Source organism: Sceloporus occidentalis, unplaced genomic scaffold (assembly GCF_023333645.1).
Source record: "Sceloporus occidentalis isolate IW3139 unplaced genomic scaffold, rSceOcc1.0.p SCAF_3, whole genome shotgun sequence".
Classification (NCBI taxonomy): domain Eukaryota; kingdom Metazoa; phylum Chordata; class Lepidosauria; order Squamata; family Phrynosomatidae; genus Sceloporus; species Sceloporus occidentalis.
This window is the reverse complement of record NW_028316983.1, coordinates 165,422,075-165,443,018: the sequence shown is the minus strand read 5'-3', so window position 1 is coordinate 165,443,018 and position 20,944 is coordinate 165,422,075. Positions and strand designations below refer to the sequence as shown.

At 40.9% G+C, this 20,944-nt stretch overlaps 1 protein-coding gene across 11 annotated transcripts in view; it reads right to left on the bottom strand.

Moving 5' to 3' along the window:
• LOC149317052 (phosphatase and actin regulator 1) overlaps window positions 1-20,944 on the bottom strand; it is a 322,885-nt gene that overhangs the window by 1,779 nt on the left and 300,162 nt on the right. For 9 of the 11 annotated variants that reach the window (XM_089516735.1, XM_089516736.1, XM_089516733.1 and 6 more), the window contains 4 exons: window positions 19,024-19,085; window positions 12,756-12,896; window positions 8,053-8,129; window positions 42-5,779 (listed from right to left, as the gene is read on the bottom strand). In XM_089516735.1, the coding sequence (XP_089372861.1) occupies window positions 5,764-5,779; window positions 8,053-8,129; window positions 12,756-12,896; window positions 19,024-19,085 (296 nt within the window). In that variant the 3' untranslated portion in view covers window positions 42-5,763. Of the gene's footprint in view, window positions 1-41; window positions 5,780-8,052; window positions 8,130-12,755; window positions 12,897-19,023; window positions 19,086-20,944 lie in introns of those variants that run through there. The other 2 variants (XR_016280563.1, XR_016280564.1) reach the window with 2 other exon arrangements.

Here is a 20,944-nt window from a genome sequence, read left to right as displayed (position 1 = left end):
AAAGAAACAAGACCAGAATTTTTTTCTTTTAAATTTTTTTAAAGAAACTGCATACATCGGAGACAATTTAAATACCATGCAGTTTCAATATGTACAAAACCTTAGGATGTAGAGATTTCAGTTTTAGTGTTTCCTCTAGGTATTTACATTTTCTTTTTGTATTCCATACAGCCATAATCTGTTAAATTACAATACTGGAAGATCACAGGCTTGACTGTCACCACATTCACTCCTATACAAAGACAAAACTATGTACATACACTTGACTTGGAGAGTTAACTGGAAAATGCAGTGGTTCCAGGATAACTGAGATGCACTGGCAAGTAACCCTCATCTCCTTTTTTTGTCTTTCTGTTTAGCCAACAACAAAGTTAAGCTGGATAAATAAGTTGGATATGGAAATAATTTGCAACCGTTGTTTGCCATTTCCAACTACAACATTTGCGCCCTTTATAATCACTACCCTTTCATGAATATTGAGTGGAGAATGTTTTGTTCAAGTAAGGGAAGTTGTAGAGGTGTGTGCAATAACCTTCACCTGCATATGAATACAGTAGTACCCCGGGATACGAATTCACCGCGTTACGAAATTTCCGGGTTACGAAAAAGTTACATTGGAAAAAACTGTTCCGGGTTACGAAAGATTTTTCGGGTTACGAAATTAATTTCGGCGCGAAATTCAAATCGGAAGCCGCGGCTAGCGGCTTTCCAGCGCCTTTTCGGGTTGCGAAATGTATCGGGTTACGAACGGCGCCGCGGAACGAATTAAATTCGTAACCCGAGGTAGCACTGTAATAATAATTCTGAATAACAGAGGGATATTTCACGTAAATGCAAAAGTTCGCTGCTCAAGCCAGAAATGAGGCTTTTTCTTGGACAAATAAATGAAAGGTCTCCCACATAAATCCTGTTGAAAAGGACTGACACCAAAACACCTGGAAAACAGTCCTTTTGCCAGTTTCATAGATTTCAGCGGGGGAAAAGGTTGCATTAGGTGCTTTCAGTAGAGTAGACTGCACTTAGTTTCTGGTCATCCGACGGAGGAAGAATACAACATTTAGCTGATTGCATTTGCTTCCGAAAGAACGCACCATATTCAACCCTGAGAAGTAAGCCAATTGTCATATAGAAGCATCTGGATATACCATTGTTTTACATTGGAAAGAAAACATAATTTAATTTACTTGATCCTTTGCAGAAGCAGGTGCAACAGTGCTTTCCTTCTGTTTATGATAGAAACATTGAGCATTTAGAACACATTTGTGCACTCACAAGCTATTAGGGATCGGATTGTATGCCAGAAAAAAGCAACAAATCCCCTTTCCCTTTTGTGCAAGGTCACCCCTCTTTATGCAGACAAAGGAAGGTGGTATGGGTTGGCAAAGTGGACTCACAGATCTATTTCCAAATTTGCTAGTGGACACAATAACAATACAGTGTGGCTATCCACCATAAGCCAGAGTATTGGCATCTTAATGTAGGCCAAAAATGGGCATAGTCGATGAAATATCCTGTTAGCATAAGTCATGCCTGTGGATATCTTTGGATTGAGCCCCAGATTTTGAAGTGATTGGGGGGGGGGACATATGGTGAAAATGCTCCCAAATAGAATGGATTCTAAAACTTGAAATGGAGAATGCAAAGTAGAGCTAAACCAGTGTTTCCCAAACTCTGGTATCCCAGGTGTTTTGACGTTTAGCTCCCAGTAGCCCTGACTGTTGGTCAAGTTGACTGGGGCTTCTGGAAGTCCCAAAACACCCGCAGGACCTAATTTTTGGAACCATTGATCAAAAGTGATTTATACAGTATTCTATCTAGAAATTAATCTGGGATGAAATATAGAAGGGGAATAAATGCTCGATTTCCTTCAGTCAACTGCATTGCTGTCTCAAGTAGAACAGAATAATTGGTAACTCTTTCTAAACATTCCTTCCCATGAAATAATCTTTCATGATAATTGCTGGAGTTTTTACAGGTGCATGTTTGTATTAACAACAAATCCATTTATAAACCAGTCACCTGATATACTTTTTTTGTAGAAGGGTTTGTGTTTTACTACAGTATTTGGCAATCTCCTATTGGCGTAGAGCGAAAGTTCTACCAGAATAATTGTAGCTATCATTTTTTTTAATTGGGAGGGACAAAAAAAAAACATACGAACACTTTGGTGTCCCTCATATATGGAGGGAAAAATTCCTCCTGGTTCTTCCAAAAAGAAGCCAAGTTTAACAGAAGACAACAGGCCCACAAAACATTTGGATTAAGGCCATGGCATGCTGCCTCACAACTGTGACAAACAGAATAAGAATTTGGATACATAAAGGCTGTTCAGAAGTCTTTTCCCATCGAGCAATTCTGAGATTATTGTTATTTCTTTAAGCAGATGTAGCTCTATGAGTTAAAACAAACATCAATGGACATCCTTTTCAGCAGTTACAATACTGTAAGGTGAATGTACAATATCCTAACTGCTGGGGATTCATATCTATGATCATTAATGGTCAATGATGACCCCAAAAACCTGCCTTCACAGCCTGACAGTGCCCCAACCAAAGTGTTGCTGAGATTCTGAAGATCAGAATGCTGGGAAATGAGCAGAAGTAGGGACCATTATTGCAGGGTCCTGCCCCAACTCTTCAACCCAGCACAGCTCAGTGGTGGAAGGAGGCTAGATGCATCATCCTTCAGCACCCTGCTTACCAGTGCTGCAGAACTGCATCCCTTGGTGTAGCTGGTTAGATTTCAAAGTGGGTTTCAGGGGCATTTATGACTGTGGCAATGGTACTACAATAGTAAATGTTAATGGGAAAGAGTTCCAAGGTCAGAAGTCTAAATTTCAGTATTGTGACTAACAAGACGCCTATTGTCGTTTCCCAGTGTTCTTAATTCCATCACCTACTAAATGTCTAAGGCTGCAAAGATAGGTTGGGGGCAAGCACCATGATGATGGAGCTCTGTAGTTATTATCACAATGCAGGATCTCAGCCACCACATGCTAACCAGCCTTGTACTGTGGAAAATAGGAACAACTTATGTAACTTTACACTAATGTATGTAGTGTAAAGAGTACAAGTGCCACTGTAAGCAGGAATTAAGCAAGTGGAATGCCCAATTTTAAAAAAAATCAAGAGAAAAGGCTTAAACCCTCTCCACCCACATGTACTGGTCTTAATCTAGATTAGGGTTACACACACCAATCCTAGAATAACAAAAAGGCGAATGAATTACAGTTCTAAACAGTGATTTTGGAACTCTGCATCTGAGGTATGTGCCTACTTATTTATGGGCAGGAAACTCTTGGTGGTAGGAGCAATGCCATTTTCTCCAGATAATTTTAGAGTGAGTAACCCATAGTTTTGAAACTAATCTCAGACTCAGCTCCCAATGTTTAATGTCACCTTCCTGCCTCTTGCTCTGGACAAACACAAGAAGTGAAGAACAGTTTTTTTGTAACTCAAGATAGTTACAATATGATACAGTTTGCCCTTTCTTGAAAGCAATTCTATCTTGAGTTTTTTCATAGGCCAAAGAGAGAAGGTAGGTTGCCAGCTGTTCTGCTCTAAATGAAAAGCAATGCTTTGCTGAACATATTTTCTAATACTGTACAAGTCAGTATTCATTATCAAGATTGTGGGCTGGATCCAGAGTGAGGGTCAAATTACATGTTGTGTTGAACACATAGGCCTGTATATTATTGGTTAGTTCAAACCAGACTCTCTCAATCAAATGCTGAATGACATCAAAACATATAGAAATCCCATTGATTTAATAGGTCTACTCTAGTTAAAATGAACAATAATATTCAGGCATAGTGTACACTTGGGTTCCTGTTTTTCCTTAGTCTAGAGTAACCTAGGCAGCCTCAACCTAGAATGTGCCCAATGTTTGTGTAGGGGAAATGTGCTAGGTTTGGCACCACTGGTGGTTTTTCTTACTTTTTAAATCTCCCCTCTCCTGCCTACTTTTTTTAAAATAAAAAAGCAGTTGAGGAAGGTTTAACCCTACACTTGCATGCACTGAGTCCAAACTATGCAGGTCAGGGCTGTACACATCTACTTTAGCGTAAGAAACTGGCTCAAAGCAGCATACCGTGTGTGTTTAATCTACTGGCCTGGATAGTGTCTGCTAGAGTAGGCCATACAAAATGAGTGGAGTTTACATAACTGTTGACACACCATTCAAAAATTGATTCAATGGGTCTCCTCTAGCTGGGACGACAAATAAGATTTAGAATAATGTGTAGTTTGACCCTTAATCAATCTTAAAACCCACTAAAATTGCTGAAATCAATCAAATCAAGCATGATTAACTTAACAATGGCTATAATCAAAGTATGAACAATTTGGACCAAGCATGATTAAGTTTCTTCCAGCAGTGGAGAAGACTATGAACTGGAGCCATAATCACCATAACTGCTTGGGATGAACATAGATAAGGGCTTAGCTGATGAAAGAGGGTCAGGTATGTGGCTACAAGGCATACTCAGATATACTTCATCTGACTCAAATACAATGAGGATTAATCAAAGTGCTTTGATGGACTGGACCCATAATGCTTTCCAATGTGCTAGGATTACTTAGGTAAAAGAGGAACCAGTATCCTGAAAGAAATGAAACCCAAAAAAGACAATCCCACCTCTAGGCTTTTACCAAATGTTTTGGTTCTCAGCTTCTTGCTGAACCACTCATAAAAGTATATTTTGTTATTTACAACAGGTAGTGTTCAATTTAGCAGAAGTCCCTGCTTTCAAAAAAAAATTCATGCATACAAAGTAAAATTGGCCCTACCACTGAGTTTATGTCTCTGCCTTGAACCTTCTAGCAGCCTTCTTCAACCTAATGCCTTCCAGCTGTGTTGGATTACAACTCCAGTGCTGGCTGGGGGTTTTATGGGAGTTGTAGTCCAACAATGCTGGAGGGGAGTAGCTTAAGGAGGCTTTTTTCAGGGTTGGTAACATCTGCAGGACATTAGTGTGCCATATATGCAGAGCTACCATGCCACACAGAGAAAAATGACAGCATGTACCCATACCAGGTATTAGGCAACCCATCCTGTTCTGGTGGTAACAATAAATTTGTTACCAAGTATCCTTGTAGTTGGAGTAATTTCAAAAATTGTTTTCTGCAGCAAAGGAGTCCACTGAATGAAAGAGATGGATGGTGAGGAATCCTCCTTACGTTTCCCTCACAAAATCAATGTGTGACAGCCAGCCAGAGGTCCTCCAGGGATGATGCTTGAAAATTGCCAAAGACAGGTAGATTCCTCAGAGTGGGTCTTTGTATCCCCTCTCATCTTTCTAAGGTGCTCTCAGACAGAAAGAAGTGTTCAGTAGGACTGACCCAGAAGGACGACAGGCCTTGTTTGAGATTTTGTCCAATGTGTTTATGCCCAAGACAACACCAAGGACTTCAGCTTTCTTTGGAGTCAGATGAAAAAATGCCTGATGTGGATTAGCAGATCACTGAAGAAAAGACAATATGAATGAACAGCAGGTCTTGGGGGTGTATGAAGGAATCCACACAGCATGGGTTTAAATATAAGTGCCATCTTTTGCCATTTTTTTGCCATAGGTGGTTTCGGTTGCCGAATGCTGTGCCAACAGGTAGTTCTACCCAGCAGAGGAAAACATTGTTTTCCTTCTGTTTTATTTTATTTTAAAAAGGCAGTTTAGAAGATTTACATTGTATGTAACAGAGAGATGAGCAATACCAGCACTTGTGGTTCTTTTCAGTTACGTTTTGAAGACGGTGGAACACTCTGTTTTTACGGTCTATGAAACCTATAATGAAAAGGGAAAAATTAGTTCTCAGCAATGTTTAGTACATGATTTTGGACAAGGAATTCAACAGATTTGTTGACACCAGGCCAAGAGATGGCACCGTTGAAATACTCAGACCAGAATAAGGCCAACAAAGTCTATGAGCTTCATAGCATTTTGTATTAGCAATGAGGCAATAACTGCATAGTCCACAATAAGCTGTAAGATGTTGAAGAATTTACAGTATGGGAACAAATACTGTACAGAGGCCCGAGAACTAGAATGTGGGCCACATGAATGGAAATGTATCCTGCATTCATAGTAAAAGGATCTTTCTCTTGGGACATTACTACATGTGGCTTTAAACTGAGGCGCATTACAAACTGCCATAAGGGACGTCCTCAGGACGTCCTAGGTTTAAAAAGGGGCGTCACTTCTTGACGCCCCCAAACCTAATACATCCTGAGGACGTACAAGATGGTACGCCCCAACTACATGGAGGCCGGCGTGCCGCACGAGGGCGCTTAGTATGCCTTTTCATCGGAGCAGGAAGGAGCTCCAAAATGGAGCTCCTTCCTGGTCTTGCGTCGCTGGGTGCAGCCTTTAGATGGCTGCGCCCAGCGACGCAAGGGAGAAAGGGGCCAAGCGGCCCCTTTCTCCTCCTCCCCACTGCCGCGGTGTGTCCTTGGGGCTTGAAGCCCCAAGGACACCCCTTTCCAGGCCTCAGGGAAGGGGCCTTTTGCCACTTCCCTGCAGCCTGGAAAGCGGTGGATCGGGGCCTCAGTGGCTGCCGCTCTGGCCACTGAGGCCCTGATCCGGCGGGGAAAGGGGCGGGTGCAGGCCACCGCTTTTCAGCGGTCTGTAACGCACCTGAGATTACAACAGGAAAGAAGTGGCATTGGCCACAGTGCATCATCGCACAACATCACATCTGGCCCATAGCTGTATTGTCCTGACTTATCCCTTTTCATTGACAGGGGAAACCCATCAATGACCTGTTAATCATGCAAGTCCCTGGGTGCAAAACGTCACTCCTGGAGCACTTGTATGATTGTGAGTCACATGGTTTCAGTGGCTGCCTCCCACTTGCTATTCCAGATTACCTTTAGTATATTTAATATTTTCCCCATGTCTTTTCTTTCTTTCTTTTGACTTCAGTCATGGTAGCAGAGCTCTGGAATTGGGAGGAAAACTGGTGTGTGTGTTTTTTTTAAAAAGACCTAAAAAGCATGCATAATTCAGGGAGGCATAGTTAAGGGAGTCTGAAGAAGAGAGTACAATGGGGGCAGTGGGCCTGATCATACAAATGAGAGGAATAATGATACCCAGTTTAAGCCTAATGTCCAAACAGCCCTGAGACACATGGAAGAGAGAAAGAGAGCAGGAGAGAGAGAGAGAGTTCTGTGGACAGAAGATCTCATTTCATTAAGCACAGTGGAAAAGGGAGGGTAGCCACCACATTCTGTTCTTGGGAAGACAGAGGTTACAATATCTAGTCAATTTATATCTAGTCATTGAAAGTGTCCTAGATGACCTCGATGCAAATAATACAATACAATTATCAGAAAATGATCTGCAGACAAATCTATTGTGTTCTTTTATGAGCTACACTGTGAGGCCAACAGAACTTCATTTTGCAACCACCTTTTCTTTGACACAAGATTTGTCTCACTCGTACAAGAACTAATTTATCTGCCACACATGAAAAGCAACAATAAGACATTAGGCTGGGCAGAATTCATTACTCATAAGAGATCATTATGTTCCTAATGATTTTATGATGGGGATTTACTGAGGATGACTGTCTTCTAAGTACATTCCGTATCTTTTTTGGTTACGATAAAGGGACCATCAGAATGGTTGATGAAGAAGCAGTATCCAACCACCCTGACCTATCAACTCCATTAACACTTCCAACGAAACTTGAAACATGAACAAAATGGAAACTGGTGGCTGAAGGTCCTCATAGAACAAAACAAAACTTTATGTGTTACATCTCTGTAGGGCATTCCTGTGTTGGAGTGAGTCTGAACCGATAGCCACACTCCCAGGTTTACATGCTCTGTTTACCTCACACAATGAGTGTGGATCTGTGTGTGTTTGTGTGTGTGCCAGAAGTTGGCAAAATTATTTTCCTGGACCAGAGCTATCAGAATTACCTCAGCCAGCATAGCTAATGACTACACTGTCTGAGGGTTTCTGGGAACAGCAGTCCAAAAAAGGAACATTTCCAAACTTTAGTATATAGTTATCAGAACTGGTCAACTTCATTCTCTTGGGTTTTTTTTTCTCACCTTGTTAAATGCCTGCTTAATTCATGAACTTCCATTTCAGTGCTTTTAAACTCATTGAGCTCTTTGCGGATTGCAGCCTGCAAATGACAACAAAAACATGCATAAATTATGCTGCTGAGAAGAAATGTAAGCATATTTCACTTTCCAAATGATCAGTGGAAAGTCCCAAATGATGCCTGCAAAGAGAAAAGGTCAGCAAATCATGCAAAAGTAACAATGCCTTGCAGACAGAACTTGGAAATTTTACTTTTTTGGACTACAACTCCAGGAGACAGGGGAGCTGGAGGATCTGGGGAGCTGTAGGAGAAGCAATGTGGTGTAGTGGGTTAAGTGTTGGACTATATGGCTGCTTACGCTATAGAATGTTGGGATTTGTTGGTTTGTGAGCTGTTTAGCCTTCTCTGTCGGAGGATCCTGGTACCAGAACACACTACAAATCCCAGAAGTCCACAGGACGGAGCCATGGCAACTAAAGCATTGTCAAACTTCATTAATTGTACAGTGTGGCAACAGCCTATGACTCTGGAGATCAGGATTTGAATCCCTTCTTGGCCATGGAAACACACTGAATGATCTTGGGCAAGTCACACTCTTTCAGTTTCAGAGGACAGCAAAAGCAAACCCCACTGAATAAATCTTCCCTTCAAAACCCTGTGGCAGATTTGGCATAGGGTCAACGGAAGTCATAAACTACTTGAAGATACACAATAACAACAAAGTCCAAATGAGGGTTGAATTCAGAGACACAGCCATGTTAGTCTGGAATATCAGTATGCCAAGGGATCTTGTAGTACCTTCGAGACTAATTGAGTGAAAAAAGTTGCAGCATAAGCTTTTGTAGACTCAGTCTGCCTCCTACTTCCTTGCATCTGAAGTAGACTGAATGTACAAAAGCTTATGCCACAACATTTTCCACTCAGTTATACCAAAGGTGCTACATTATCCCTTTACATACTTGAAGTTCAAATGGATAATGTTTCCAAGATGTCCTTCTAGATGAGTAGCTTGCTAGAGTAACCACGCAGGAGTTTATCCAAGGCTTGAACAGCAAATTTAATCATGTCTCACAGCTGTCTCGCAGTGGATGCGCCATCGGCGTTTGAAGCTCAACATGTCCAAGACGGAGCTTCTTGTCTTTCCTCCTAAGCCCACCCTTCAACACTCTTTTTCTGTCTCTGTGGACAACATTTCTATTCAACCAGTACAGCAAGCCCGCAGTCTTGGTTTCATCTTTGATTCTTCTCTGTCGTGTATCCCTCAGATCCAGACCACAGCCAAGGCTTGTAGATTATTTTTGTACAATATTGCTAAAATCCGACCTTATCTCTCTGCCTCTACTGCCAAGATCCTGGTTCATGCCCTAGTGATCTCACAACTTGATTACTGTAACGTCCTCCTGGCTGAGCTTCCTCTTTCTCACCTCCGTCCTTTAATCTCTGTCCAGCATTCCAGCTGCACGCATTATCACATCTGCCCACCGCTCTGACCACATCTCTCCTGTGTTGGCATCCCTTCACTGGCTCCCCCTCCCTATCCGCATTCAGTATAAGCTCCTGCTGTCGACGTTTAAAGCCCTCCATGGGCTGGCCCCTCCTTACTTATCAGACCTTCTTTCTCCTCACCTTCCCACCAGGGCCCTCCGTTCTGGTAGTCAAGGTCTGCTGTCCCAGCCCAGGATTTCCTCTGCCCCATCTCGGATTCGCCCCTTTTCACTTGCTGCCCCTCACTCCTGGAACCTTCTTCCCCCGCGAGCAAGGGCCATCACTTCTTTAACCAGCTTCAAACAGAGCTGAAGACCATCCTGTTCAGAGAAGCGTTCCCAGGCATTGCATAATTGTCGCTTGCTATTTGATGTTCTTTTGATGCCTGTTTTATCGAACCATTTCCTGTATTGCTATGTACTTTATATGTATTAGCCTACTAGCCCCACCACCTTTCCCTTCTCCTTTTATGTCATGTCTTTTTAGATTGTAAGCCTGAGGGCAGGGAACCGTCTAATTAAAAAGATTGTATGTACAGCGCTGTGTAAATTTACAGTGCTTTATAAATAAAGGTTAATAATAATAATTATTATTATTATCAGACAAGGGAAATTGGAAGTATAATCCAATGGCAATCCGAACACAATTATGGGGTTTCACATTATTGCATGATAGACTACCACACGCAATTTCGGGCAATGGCAAGCTATTTTCAGGCAATGGGAAGTCAGTTCAAACACAATTCAAATTCCCGTAAATTCGCTGAACTAGCGAATTCACGTGAATGCATTCTGGCCCCACTCTCTTTTCATTAGAAATTAAGAGAAAATCCTCCCATGTAATAAACTCCACAGTTCACCATCTAACAAGGTTCTACAGTCTGGTCAAATTTGTTGAACTTATGCACCCAAAACATTTAAAATGAAGCATAGGAACTGGCAAACTCACCTTCAAGTATTCATTGCATAAAACACCACACTAGCTCCCTTTAAATACTTACTAAGAAGCAAATCCTACAATTCAATAAGGATTTCTCCCAATATTCACATCTAGGATTCCTCTTTTTGCATGAAAAGGGAAAATGATGCTTTCATAATTAGACTGCAATAAATCATTTCATCATGAGGATGGCAATCCTGTAAACAATGCTATGCTATGGATTCCTGCACCTGACTGTGTTTAAACTATCATATCCATTTGGGGCACCGGTTGCATCTTGTCTGGCAGGCAAATGACAAATACCAAGTTACGTTAAGTGGCTTCTTTTGAGAACACTGTCAGCTTAGCTTTTCCCCAAGATGTGATAAAGGATGTTCACAAATAGGAACAGGCACACCACTAACTGCAAGAGGATGACGGGGCAAGAAAGGTGAACCATCCGGAACAGTGCACACAATCTTTTCTCCTAGCAAACAAACGTGGAGTGATTTGTCACATCCTATCATGATATTATCTCTTGTGTTGCTTATTTTTGGCTGTTTAGCTTGAGAAAAGAAGTCAAGTAAAGGCATGATAAGAGGCCTATCAAATCATGCGTGGTGTGGAGGAATTAGACAGGAATTTGTTATCCAATTCCTTTTCTCCTCCTCTCATCAGGCTGGAACCTGAAGTTAAGCAATGAAACAGAATCATGTGAGACTGAGGATACATAAAAGGAAATGATTCTTCACATAGCATATAGTTAAACTGTGGAATTCATTGCCACAAGGCAGAGTAGAGTGGTGGCTGCTAATGGGAACAGCTTTTAAAAGAGGAGAACAGAGTGATCCTCTCTTTTCATGGAGGATGCGGCTACTGTGGGCTACTAATCACAGATTCAGTATCAGAGGCAGATATGCCCCTGTGGGCATATTGCTAAGGAGCATAAGTGGGATGGTGCTGTTACACTTGAGTCCTGCTTGTGGGCTCCTATGCAGAACTGGTTGGCTGCTTTGTGAACAGAGAATTGGATTGATCCAGCAGGCATCTTCTTATATTTTTATATGCACTGCAGGGCATGCAATGAAAGAACACCATGCTATGTCAATAGCATGATCCAGACCAAATCAAACACTTTAAATTCCCATTTAGCTCAGTTGGAGAGGGCTTAACATATGCTTAGCTTGTTCACTGAATCAATGTGATGTAAAAGACTGGATGATGTCCTGAGATACCAAATCCTGCTCCAGCTGGAGCTAGATGTCTCTTTTAAAGAGAACCAAAAGAAGCACCTCTTCCTATTGACATGATACACCCAACAATCTGGTCTGAAGGCTTTTGGGAAAGTGGAATGACTGCATACATCACTAAAGGTGGCCCCAATTATTTAATTCAACCATTTTTATAACAGCTTTACACACTGAAGTGATCTCCTCTTTTAGCAGTCTCAATTTTCAGTGAAAGGGTGGGAAATTTACTTTGTAGCCTACAATCCATAGAATCCCTTAGTCGGCATGGCTGCTGGTGATGAGGACTGTAGGATTTTGGCTCGCATTCAGTTAGTGGCACATGCATGCATATGTTCTCATCTGGATGCTTCAAGAGACTGGTTAGTATCCTTCCCTCTGTAGTGCCCAAAGGCCCCTGTGGCTTGCCATACCACCTCCACCCCCAAAAGCCATTCTGTATCTGTTGGGCAGGATTGGAGAAACATCTGCTTATGTCCCTGCAGCCAGGCATGAAATGTTCACAGCAGTACTACCACTTCCAGAGGACTACAAGGGATTTCAGCACTGTGGTAATAATTGTGAGGATCGCATTGGTGACATAGCCAGACATTTCTGCAGTCTTGCATACTCTTCATGATGCATGGAATGGCTGTGTGCATGGAATGGTACATTATTTAGCCCAGCATAATAGAACTATTATGCTACAATGAGCCATACAGGCCCTTTCCCCTTCAGCCTCCAGCCCTCACAGGCCTCCAAAAATAAAAAGGACTTCACCTGCCTATGAAAGGATAATAAGAAGGCTGCAAGTCCAAGGGAGGTCCAGATCCTGGAAGCAGGCATCAAGAAGGTCCTCTCCCATGTTCCCACCAGATGTACCCCTGAAGGTGGTGGATCAAGGAAAGGGCATCCCCAGCAGATCTCAAAACACAATAGGTTTATACAGGAACATCTGGCCCTCAAAAGAATATCCACAAAGGAATATAGCAACACACACACACAAACACAGTGTCCACCCTATGTTAGAACAATGGTCGATCTTAATACTGCATTTCTCTCATCTCCTACCACTTACTTTGTCAGCAGCTGTGAGGCGCGTCCATGGTTTATCTGCCCGTCTGTCATAGTCCTGAGCGTCTGCCACTTCCACATAGTCACTAAAGCGGATGAGAATTTTCCTCTCACGCAACTCTTCCACTGTAGGCCTTTGACTTAACTGTAGGAACAAAGAGGAAAAGTTACTCTCAAACGTCAAGTTACTTAGGTGGCCAAGAGCTGGGTGATTAATTCCCCCCCCCTGGCAATTTAATATTAGATGGATGCTGACACTGTGTGATGTATGACCTTGAAGATATATCCTTTAATTAAAAAGCTGCCAGTAATTTCATCATGCATAATGTGTAACATTCTTAGAGGGCCCCTAATCGTTTCTTTGCTCAAACTTTTTAAAAGCAGAGAAAAAGTACCTTTTCTCTGTGTGTTTTGGAACACTTGAAAGCAATCATCACAATTTTCCCTCCTTGCTACTTGAGGTTTTGATTGTATATTTATTTGATATTTTTGCTGATGCTTTGCACTGAGCTATTTTTTTGCATTTCTGTGTGGTGACCCAAGTCACATTGGCAGAGAAGTTATCATAAATGCTACACTTGGTTTCAATAAGATGGCTTAAGTAGTGGTGATTCAGAAGCTGTACAGACTGCCCTGCAGCTGCCTCCAGCTGCACTGGATTGGGGCTGCGGCAACTGCAAGCCATGTCCCCAATCTGGTCTTTCCAGGGCGCAAAAAGGAGCTGCAAAATCTGGCTCCTTTTTGTGCTTGATAAGGGTGCGAAAGCCGTGGCTTTAAGGCACTCCTTTGACACTGCGTTGTGTGAATGCAGCGCCAGAGGAGCATTGTGCACCGTGTGGAGTCATGCTGCCATGGGGACGTAGTTGGGGCGTGCGTCATATGGATGCCTCGCCCTTACTCTGCTCCCAGGCCAGCCTTAGAGACCAGTCTGCACAGCCCCTGAGACCCCATTAGTGTCATACACAGGAGATTTATACAAGCAAAATGGTGACAGTGAACCAGTAAATGGATATATTCAGGATAGAGATCTCAACAAATAATGTGCAAATATTTTTTTTCATTAGAATATTTATATCCCACTCTTCAAATATGGTCACAATCAACCTTCAAACAGATGTTGAATTCCTAGCAATCAAGACTAATTAAACATATCTCACCTATTACTTACATGTCATATTTAACCTGGGGCTCATTCTTACTACACAATTATCATGCTATGATTCCACTTCAACTGCCATAGCAATATTCTATGGAATCTTGGAGTCTTTAGTTTGATGAACTACTAGAGTTCTCTAGCTGAGAATTTTAAGTGCACCTCTCTAAGTGGCAAAGGAGAGCCAGAATGGCATAGTGGTTTGAGTGTTGGACCACAACTCTGGGGACCAGGGTTTGAATCCCCGCTCAGCCATGTAAATCCTCTGGGTGACCTTGGGCAAGGCACACTCTCTCAGTCTTGGAGGAATGCAAAGGTAAATCTCTGAACAAATCTTGTCAAGAAAACCTCATGACAGGTTTGCATTAGGGTCGCCATAAGTTGGAAATGACTTATGGCAAACAATGAACAGCAACAAACTGCAATTGCAAGGATTCTGCAGGAAGTTGCCATGGCAGTTAAAGCAGAATATAGAGATATAATTTTCAATGTAACAGGGCCCCTAGGCTGGGCAAGAGAATGTACATAAGGCTTCAACATATGACTTGGACTGAGGCACTGCCTCTTCACACATTTTCTGGGGGGAGGCAAGTCTCACTGGGTCATTTCACTGCAGGAAAAGCAATGGAGAGCATTGTGGCACCTTAAAGATGAACAGGTTTTATTTGGTGTTAAAGTTTTGTGGTTTGCACGTTACTCCAGCAGAAGCATTATTAATATGAACTAGGCTGCAGGCCCAAAAGCTAATGCCAATTCCGTTTATGTTTCATATCTACCTTTTACACATAGTCTGAAGGTAATTTTATGTACTATTTTAAATAATTTTGTGCATGAAACAAAGATTGTGTACACTGAATCATCAGAAAGCAAAAGTGGCACTATTTCAGCCACCCATGAAAAAAGTTTTGGAATATTTTGGAATTCTGGATATGGGAGACTCAACCTATGAAGTATAATCAAATGAGAATTTATTTGTTCCAGCTTGGTGTGAGTATTACTGATGCCCTTCAAGTAGGAACTGCATGGAAAGGCAGCATGGAGTTTTGCTCAGACAAGAATACCACAATTTTGACATGTCCATTGCTCTTACTGATGTGCTCATATCTGCCTCTCCCTCTCTCTAAGTCTGCCACAGCCAAATCTCACTAGCCCCTATATTTTGCACCTCTACTGAAAGCCTATGGTTTGCTTATGTGGTAATGGGAAGCAGCAAATGTGCAAAAATATTTGTAGTCCTATAACTGAGCACATGCAAATTTGTCCTACACTGTGGTCTTATGCATGTAACACAGTGATCCACCTTATGCAGTGCTGGCTCAGTCTGAAGTGCAGACTTTACCTGATGACAAGGAGTACATTTTTTCTTTGTTGTTGCCACCCAAGTAGTCCAACATAATTATTTATTTTCCATGCAAGCCTAAATCAAATAAGCAACAAACTCCCTAAACCCCAACATTAAATATCAAAGATGGGATAAAAGAGTAAAGAATTCAAAGGTACATTTTATCCTCCACCTTTTTGCATTGTTAACAGACCTCCCCTTATCTCCACGCTATAAATTAAGAATGAAGTGTCTGTGTTTTCACTGAGTTCAAAGCTTTTGACTATTTGTCAGAGATTCTGGATATTATTTACATGTAGAATACCTTTCAGAAACATTATGTTCTATTTATATTTTTGTGATGACAAGTGATCAAAGTAGAAAAGCTTGTAAGCTGAACATAGACTTAAAATGCAGTGAAATAAAGATGGCACTTTTCACTGTTGCCAGCAAATTCTATGTTTCATGGAATGAAACAAAAGGGATGTTCTGGGACAGAACAGCAAGAATTCTGAATAACTTTCAGTCCTCCAGAGCTGTGACTGCCTGAAAGATATATCCTATCACCTAAACATTATATGAAGGACAGTTCCAGTGAAGTGAGTGGACTGGCTACCAGTTGTTTTGCTGGTCACTGAAAAAACCTCTCACTTGGTAAATCTGCCCACATGGAGCACCAGTTTCCTAGACCATTTTATTTGAGACTACCAGTCCCAGCTAGGGTAAATCCATTGACTCAACTGTTGAATTGTGACTAAATACATAAAGTGAATCCCATTATATTTTGTGGGTTTTTTGGCCTATGTGGCTGTGTTCTGGAAGAGTTTATTCCTGACCTTTTGCCAGCATCTGTGGCTGGCATCTTCAGAGAATGTTGGCATAGAAGTGGCATATTGGTTGAGAGGAAGTGATTTATATGTTAACCTTTGTGATGGTCTGTTGTTGAATGGCAAGGCCTCAGGGTGTCTATTTAATTAGTGATCCACTGTCTGCTGGGAAATCCCCTGGCAAAAAGTCAGGAATAAACTCTTCCAGAACATGGCCACATAGCCCAAAAACCCCACAAAAAACTATTTAAAGTGGAATCCATTGAGAATAGTCAGCCGTACCGAAGGTCAGTCAATGGTCAAGCAGAGTCCGTTGAGAATGGTCAGTCGTACCGAAAGTCAATGTCCAGAGATCCTATCCTAGAATGGAAGCGAAAGCTAGCAAAGTTCCTCGAGCTGCTTAGCGCGGCGGAATGAAGGAACTGGAGAGAGCGGGACCGCTAGGGGCCATATATAGGGGTGGGCGGGGCTACCACCAAAAAGTTGCAGAAAGTTGCAAACTTTTTCTGCCCAGAGATTCTAGAAGTTTCCGAGTATTGCTGCGCAGGCGCAGATTAAACTCATTTGTGTGATTCGCAGAGACCATGAAGAAGAAGCCTTTGACTTCACACTGAATCCCACTGGCTTGGTGGGTCTACTCTGATTGAGACTACAAATAGGATTCAGTCTCACAATTTGAAGTAAGTGTCATACCCCCACAAAAGTCCAGAAGTGATGGCACATCTTCATATTCGATTCAGCTGGACTGTATAGGGCTTCCATATCATTAGATTCTCCAGACAAGAGAGTTAAAGCACCCACCATGGGGTAAGTGGTTGTCTGGATCCCCTCAGAGATATGCTACTGTATAATGGCATGTAAGAACAGAATTAAGCAATATGCAAGTGATGTCTACCTCTTCAGGCAACTGTTCCATCAATCAAGTCCAAAATGTAAGATGGTGTTATAGGGCTGCTGCACCACCACTGTGATTTGAGATATCTCTCAGCTATTTATGGAGGAAGCCAGCATGATGACAGGTCTAGCTTTGTTAATGTTTCATTGTTCTCATGGGCACATTTATGCATAACTCAATCTCACACTGTCTGTGCCACAAGATAGCTATCTATATTTATGTGAACAGCAAGGAAGGTCACTCTTCATATATCATTCTCATTGCTGGGCTTGTCAAGGGAGCTGTCCATTTCAAATTTTAGTATAATCTAGTGAAGATACTATTTTTGGAACACAAAATAATATTTTTCCACACCAATTGTGTGGAGAATGAAGCATGGTTTCATTTGCTGAGAAGTTCTTTGGCATTACTAAGGTGTAAATGTGTCCAATTGCATTATCACTTTCTGCTCTGTTGCATCAGCACACCAGTTTATTGTAGGAGTCAAGTGTCCAGAAGCACAGTCTAACATATAGCATAAAATAAAAATAAAAGACCTGTCTTTTTGGATTAAAAGAAGATGGCAGGGGTTGAAAGCCATGCGTGTGTCTAAAAAAAGAGGGCCAGCAATGATATAGGATTCTAATCTTTCCAGCTCTTTTTCTTTATAAGAAATGAAATTATACACATTAAGAGCTGCTTCTATTTTCTTACTTACTTTTCTAACTCTCTAGCTCAAGAGTGGAGAAGGTTTAGCCCACCAATCACATATGGTCACATTTCAATTTTTTGAAGCCAACTCTCCCGATTTTTTAAAAAAATCTGGACAATTTTCAGGACAAAATTTTCCCCAAGCTAGGCAAAACTCCCCTCAAATGAGGCAGTTTTGCTTGCCACATACCTCACCCTCCCCTAAACCAAAGGGGAAAAAACTCAGCCATAAATTCTCCAAAATCGAAACTGCCAATGGTGTCATGTCACTCCGTTTGGAAAAATATATCCATGTGACCAATCACCAACAAAGTTTTCCACTCCTGCTCTAGTTTATGACACCTTTCTCAATATCCCATTATTTATTACATTTTCTGCTAATCTGAGTCAACAGGGAAAAAAACCCAAGAAAGTAACTCATGCCTGGCATGCAACTCATTTAGGAATGGTTGGTTTGCCTACTAGCATCTATGACAGGTCTCATGCCTGTGAAATGTTAATCCAGTCTATGAATGGTTAATCAAGTAATCAAGGAAGAAGAAGACTTTTTAAAAATACTTTCTCCTACTTTCTTCCCAAGGCTGAGTTCTGAACTTAATAACTGAAAACTCTTCTTCATAAAATGTTAACATCTGTTTGAGATTATTCTGGAACAGCTGGCCCACTGACATGGACTAACCACTCAGACCAACATTACTGAGAGAATAGGACTAATGTCTCATTTGTACCTCAGACGTCTGGTCCACTAGAACAGAACATTAAAAAAGGGGGAAAAATTAGCGGAAGAATCTAAAATGCCAAACTGAGGAGCTGAAGGAGCCTCTGTTTCCCCTAGATCTTGGTATCTGACTAGAAACATGACTAGAATAATAATAATAATAATAATAATAATAATAATAATACTTATAATAAATAATAATTGCTTCTAGCCTTTGTTTTTTAAAAATAAATTAGTTTTCTTTCTTTTAAAAAAAATAATAATGTTTACTATACATTTTTGGGCCCCGGTAGACAGAAAAGCAATTAGTAAATACTTTCAGTAGGCCCCAGCGACTACCAAAGGCCCACTACGTAAGGCTTACACAACTTGGGACCCACCATGCACATTGGAACCTGCCATATGCTTGACACATCTGCATCCCATTTCCGCAGCTCCATGCAGTGTACTGAGTTCTCAACAGGCTCTTTTTGCACACCCAGGCCTGCTCTAACTCTAACTATTTCAAGGATTCCTTCTAAGGAATTGAGTGTAGTTTTGTTTGCTCTTTAAAACAAAATCTGCCTTGCAAAAAAGAAAAACAAACCAGAGATGAAAATAGCAAAGATACAAAGAACCCACGAAGAGTCTGGTGTTTCCCTCAAGAAGAAATAAGAACAGCATCTCACCTTGCGCGTTAATCTTCTTTTTATCTCTCGTTTTTCTTCCTGTTCCTCTTGCTCATTCCGTGCTGGAAAAGATTGACAAAATTCTAGACTGGTTGGACATGTAAAATACACAAGCATTAGCAAGTGTTTAGATGGGGTTATTAAAGTCTCAGCCTTCCCTCTTAGGGACCCCTGGGAACAGTGAACACTTTTCACTTCTGTGCCAACACATTCTTGTGTGTGTACACCTTACAAAATGTCCAAATCCTTTTCACTTTGGCTAAGTGTCAGCATGAATTTTATCATTCAACATGACTCAGTTTATACCAGCAATTAGGCAGGGAGCCAGGGCTTTTTCATCTACTCTCTTTGTGCCGTAGGGTCTATCGGCTTCAGGGAAAGGAAGCACTGATACCATCACTAGCCTCAGTGGAAAGAATATCATCTGGGAAGGCAGCTCAGGATTCAGCATGATCAAAAATTCTGCTTTTATAGAACAGCTTCTGTAATGACTCCTGGAAACACTGAACCCAGAAGAAAATTCTCTCTTGCAATGGGCAATTGGGCAAATTTATTGCATTTTATCACATAATATGCATTTGATCTCAATTTCTAGAAAACTAGTCTCAATTCACAATATCATCTATAGTGCCCATGAAGACGCTTTCAAGTATATGTAAATTGCAAACATCATTGATGGAGTCATCCCATGGTTGCAAACTGTTCCAACCACAGTGACCAATGAAAAGACACAAACAGACTGTTTTTACTTACAAAACCATCACAGTTGTGAAAGTAGGCAATAATTGGAGCACAACAAGGAGCTGCACCCAATTTCAGCTACCTGAGAAATATATCCATATGATGTTGTTGTTATGGTGGTGTGTCTTCAATTCATTTTTGACATGACATGTTTACAAATATATATCTCTTGAGCTTCAAAAGCCTTGAAAATTAATTAGATTACATTTTTGTTTGGCACATCATCATTGCTATTATCACTCATATCTTACTATGGTGTGATGTCTATTTTTTCAGGCTAGAAACACTCTGAGAGAAGGTAGTTTTGACAGTTCATATGTAACTTTAAGTCAGTTTCTAATTTTTCCTGTCTTATCAATTTAGTTCATTCCAAACACTAAGGATTTTTAAAAACAGCATTGTACCCATTTTTGTGCATTTTTTTGCTAACACATGCATTTTTATAAGCAGTTTTGCCCAGTATAAACACATTTAAAGCATGTTTCCTACTACAGTACATTTAATATGTAATATTTAATTCCTGTGAGCACTTTCCCCTAATATATGCATTTGGGTATCTGCATTTTTAAATATATGCATTTTGCTTGAAGGAATTCATTACAAAATTTAAAGAAGTGCAGATTTTGAAGAATAACTGAATTTTGGTTCATATATTGCTCTGAAATTAGGTAGGTTTGCAATTGTTCTTAAGTGGAAATTAAGGATGGAGGAGAACCTGGTTTGGTTTGCAATTTATAGTTCCATAGTAGGCTCACCATTAAAATCATACATGTCTGGATATATATTTGCTTTCTATTTTTGTTAAAAGAAAATAGCAACTTAAAAGAACTCTGATATTAAAAGCAACTAAACTAGAAATAAGCCCTACTTATTTCACTGACATTTATCTTCAGATATATGTGCATATGAACAATGTCTGATAGCAAGAGGATTTTATTTAAACTTCATTTCCCCCATTTAATTATTCATAGCTGAACATCTTTAAGCATTTTCAGGTTAAATTTGGTATTTTTCCCCAGCCTGAGATTGGAAGCAATTCAGTGTAATTCAACTTATGTTGTAAATGCCCCATTGTGATATAAACCATTTGCCCCTTTCCATGATTTTTGTGGTCTTCTTATTTAATATTATCCTTTGGGAACACAGAATGGCTAAAAGGTAGTGGCTCCTTTGGAAAGCT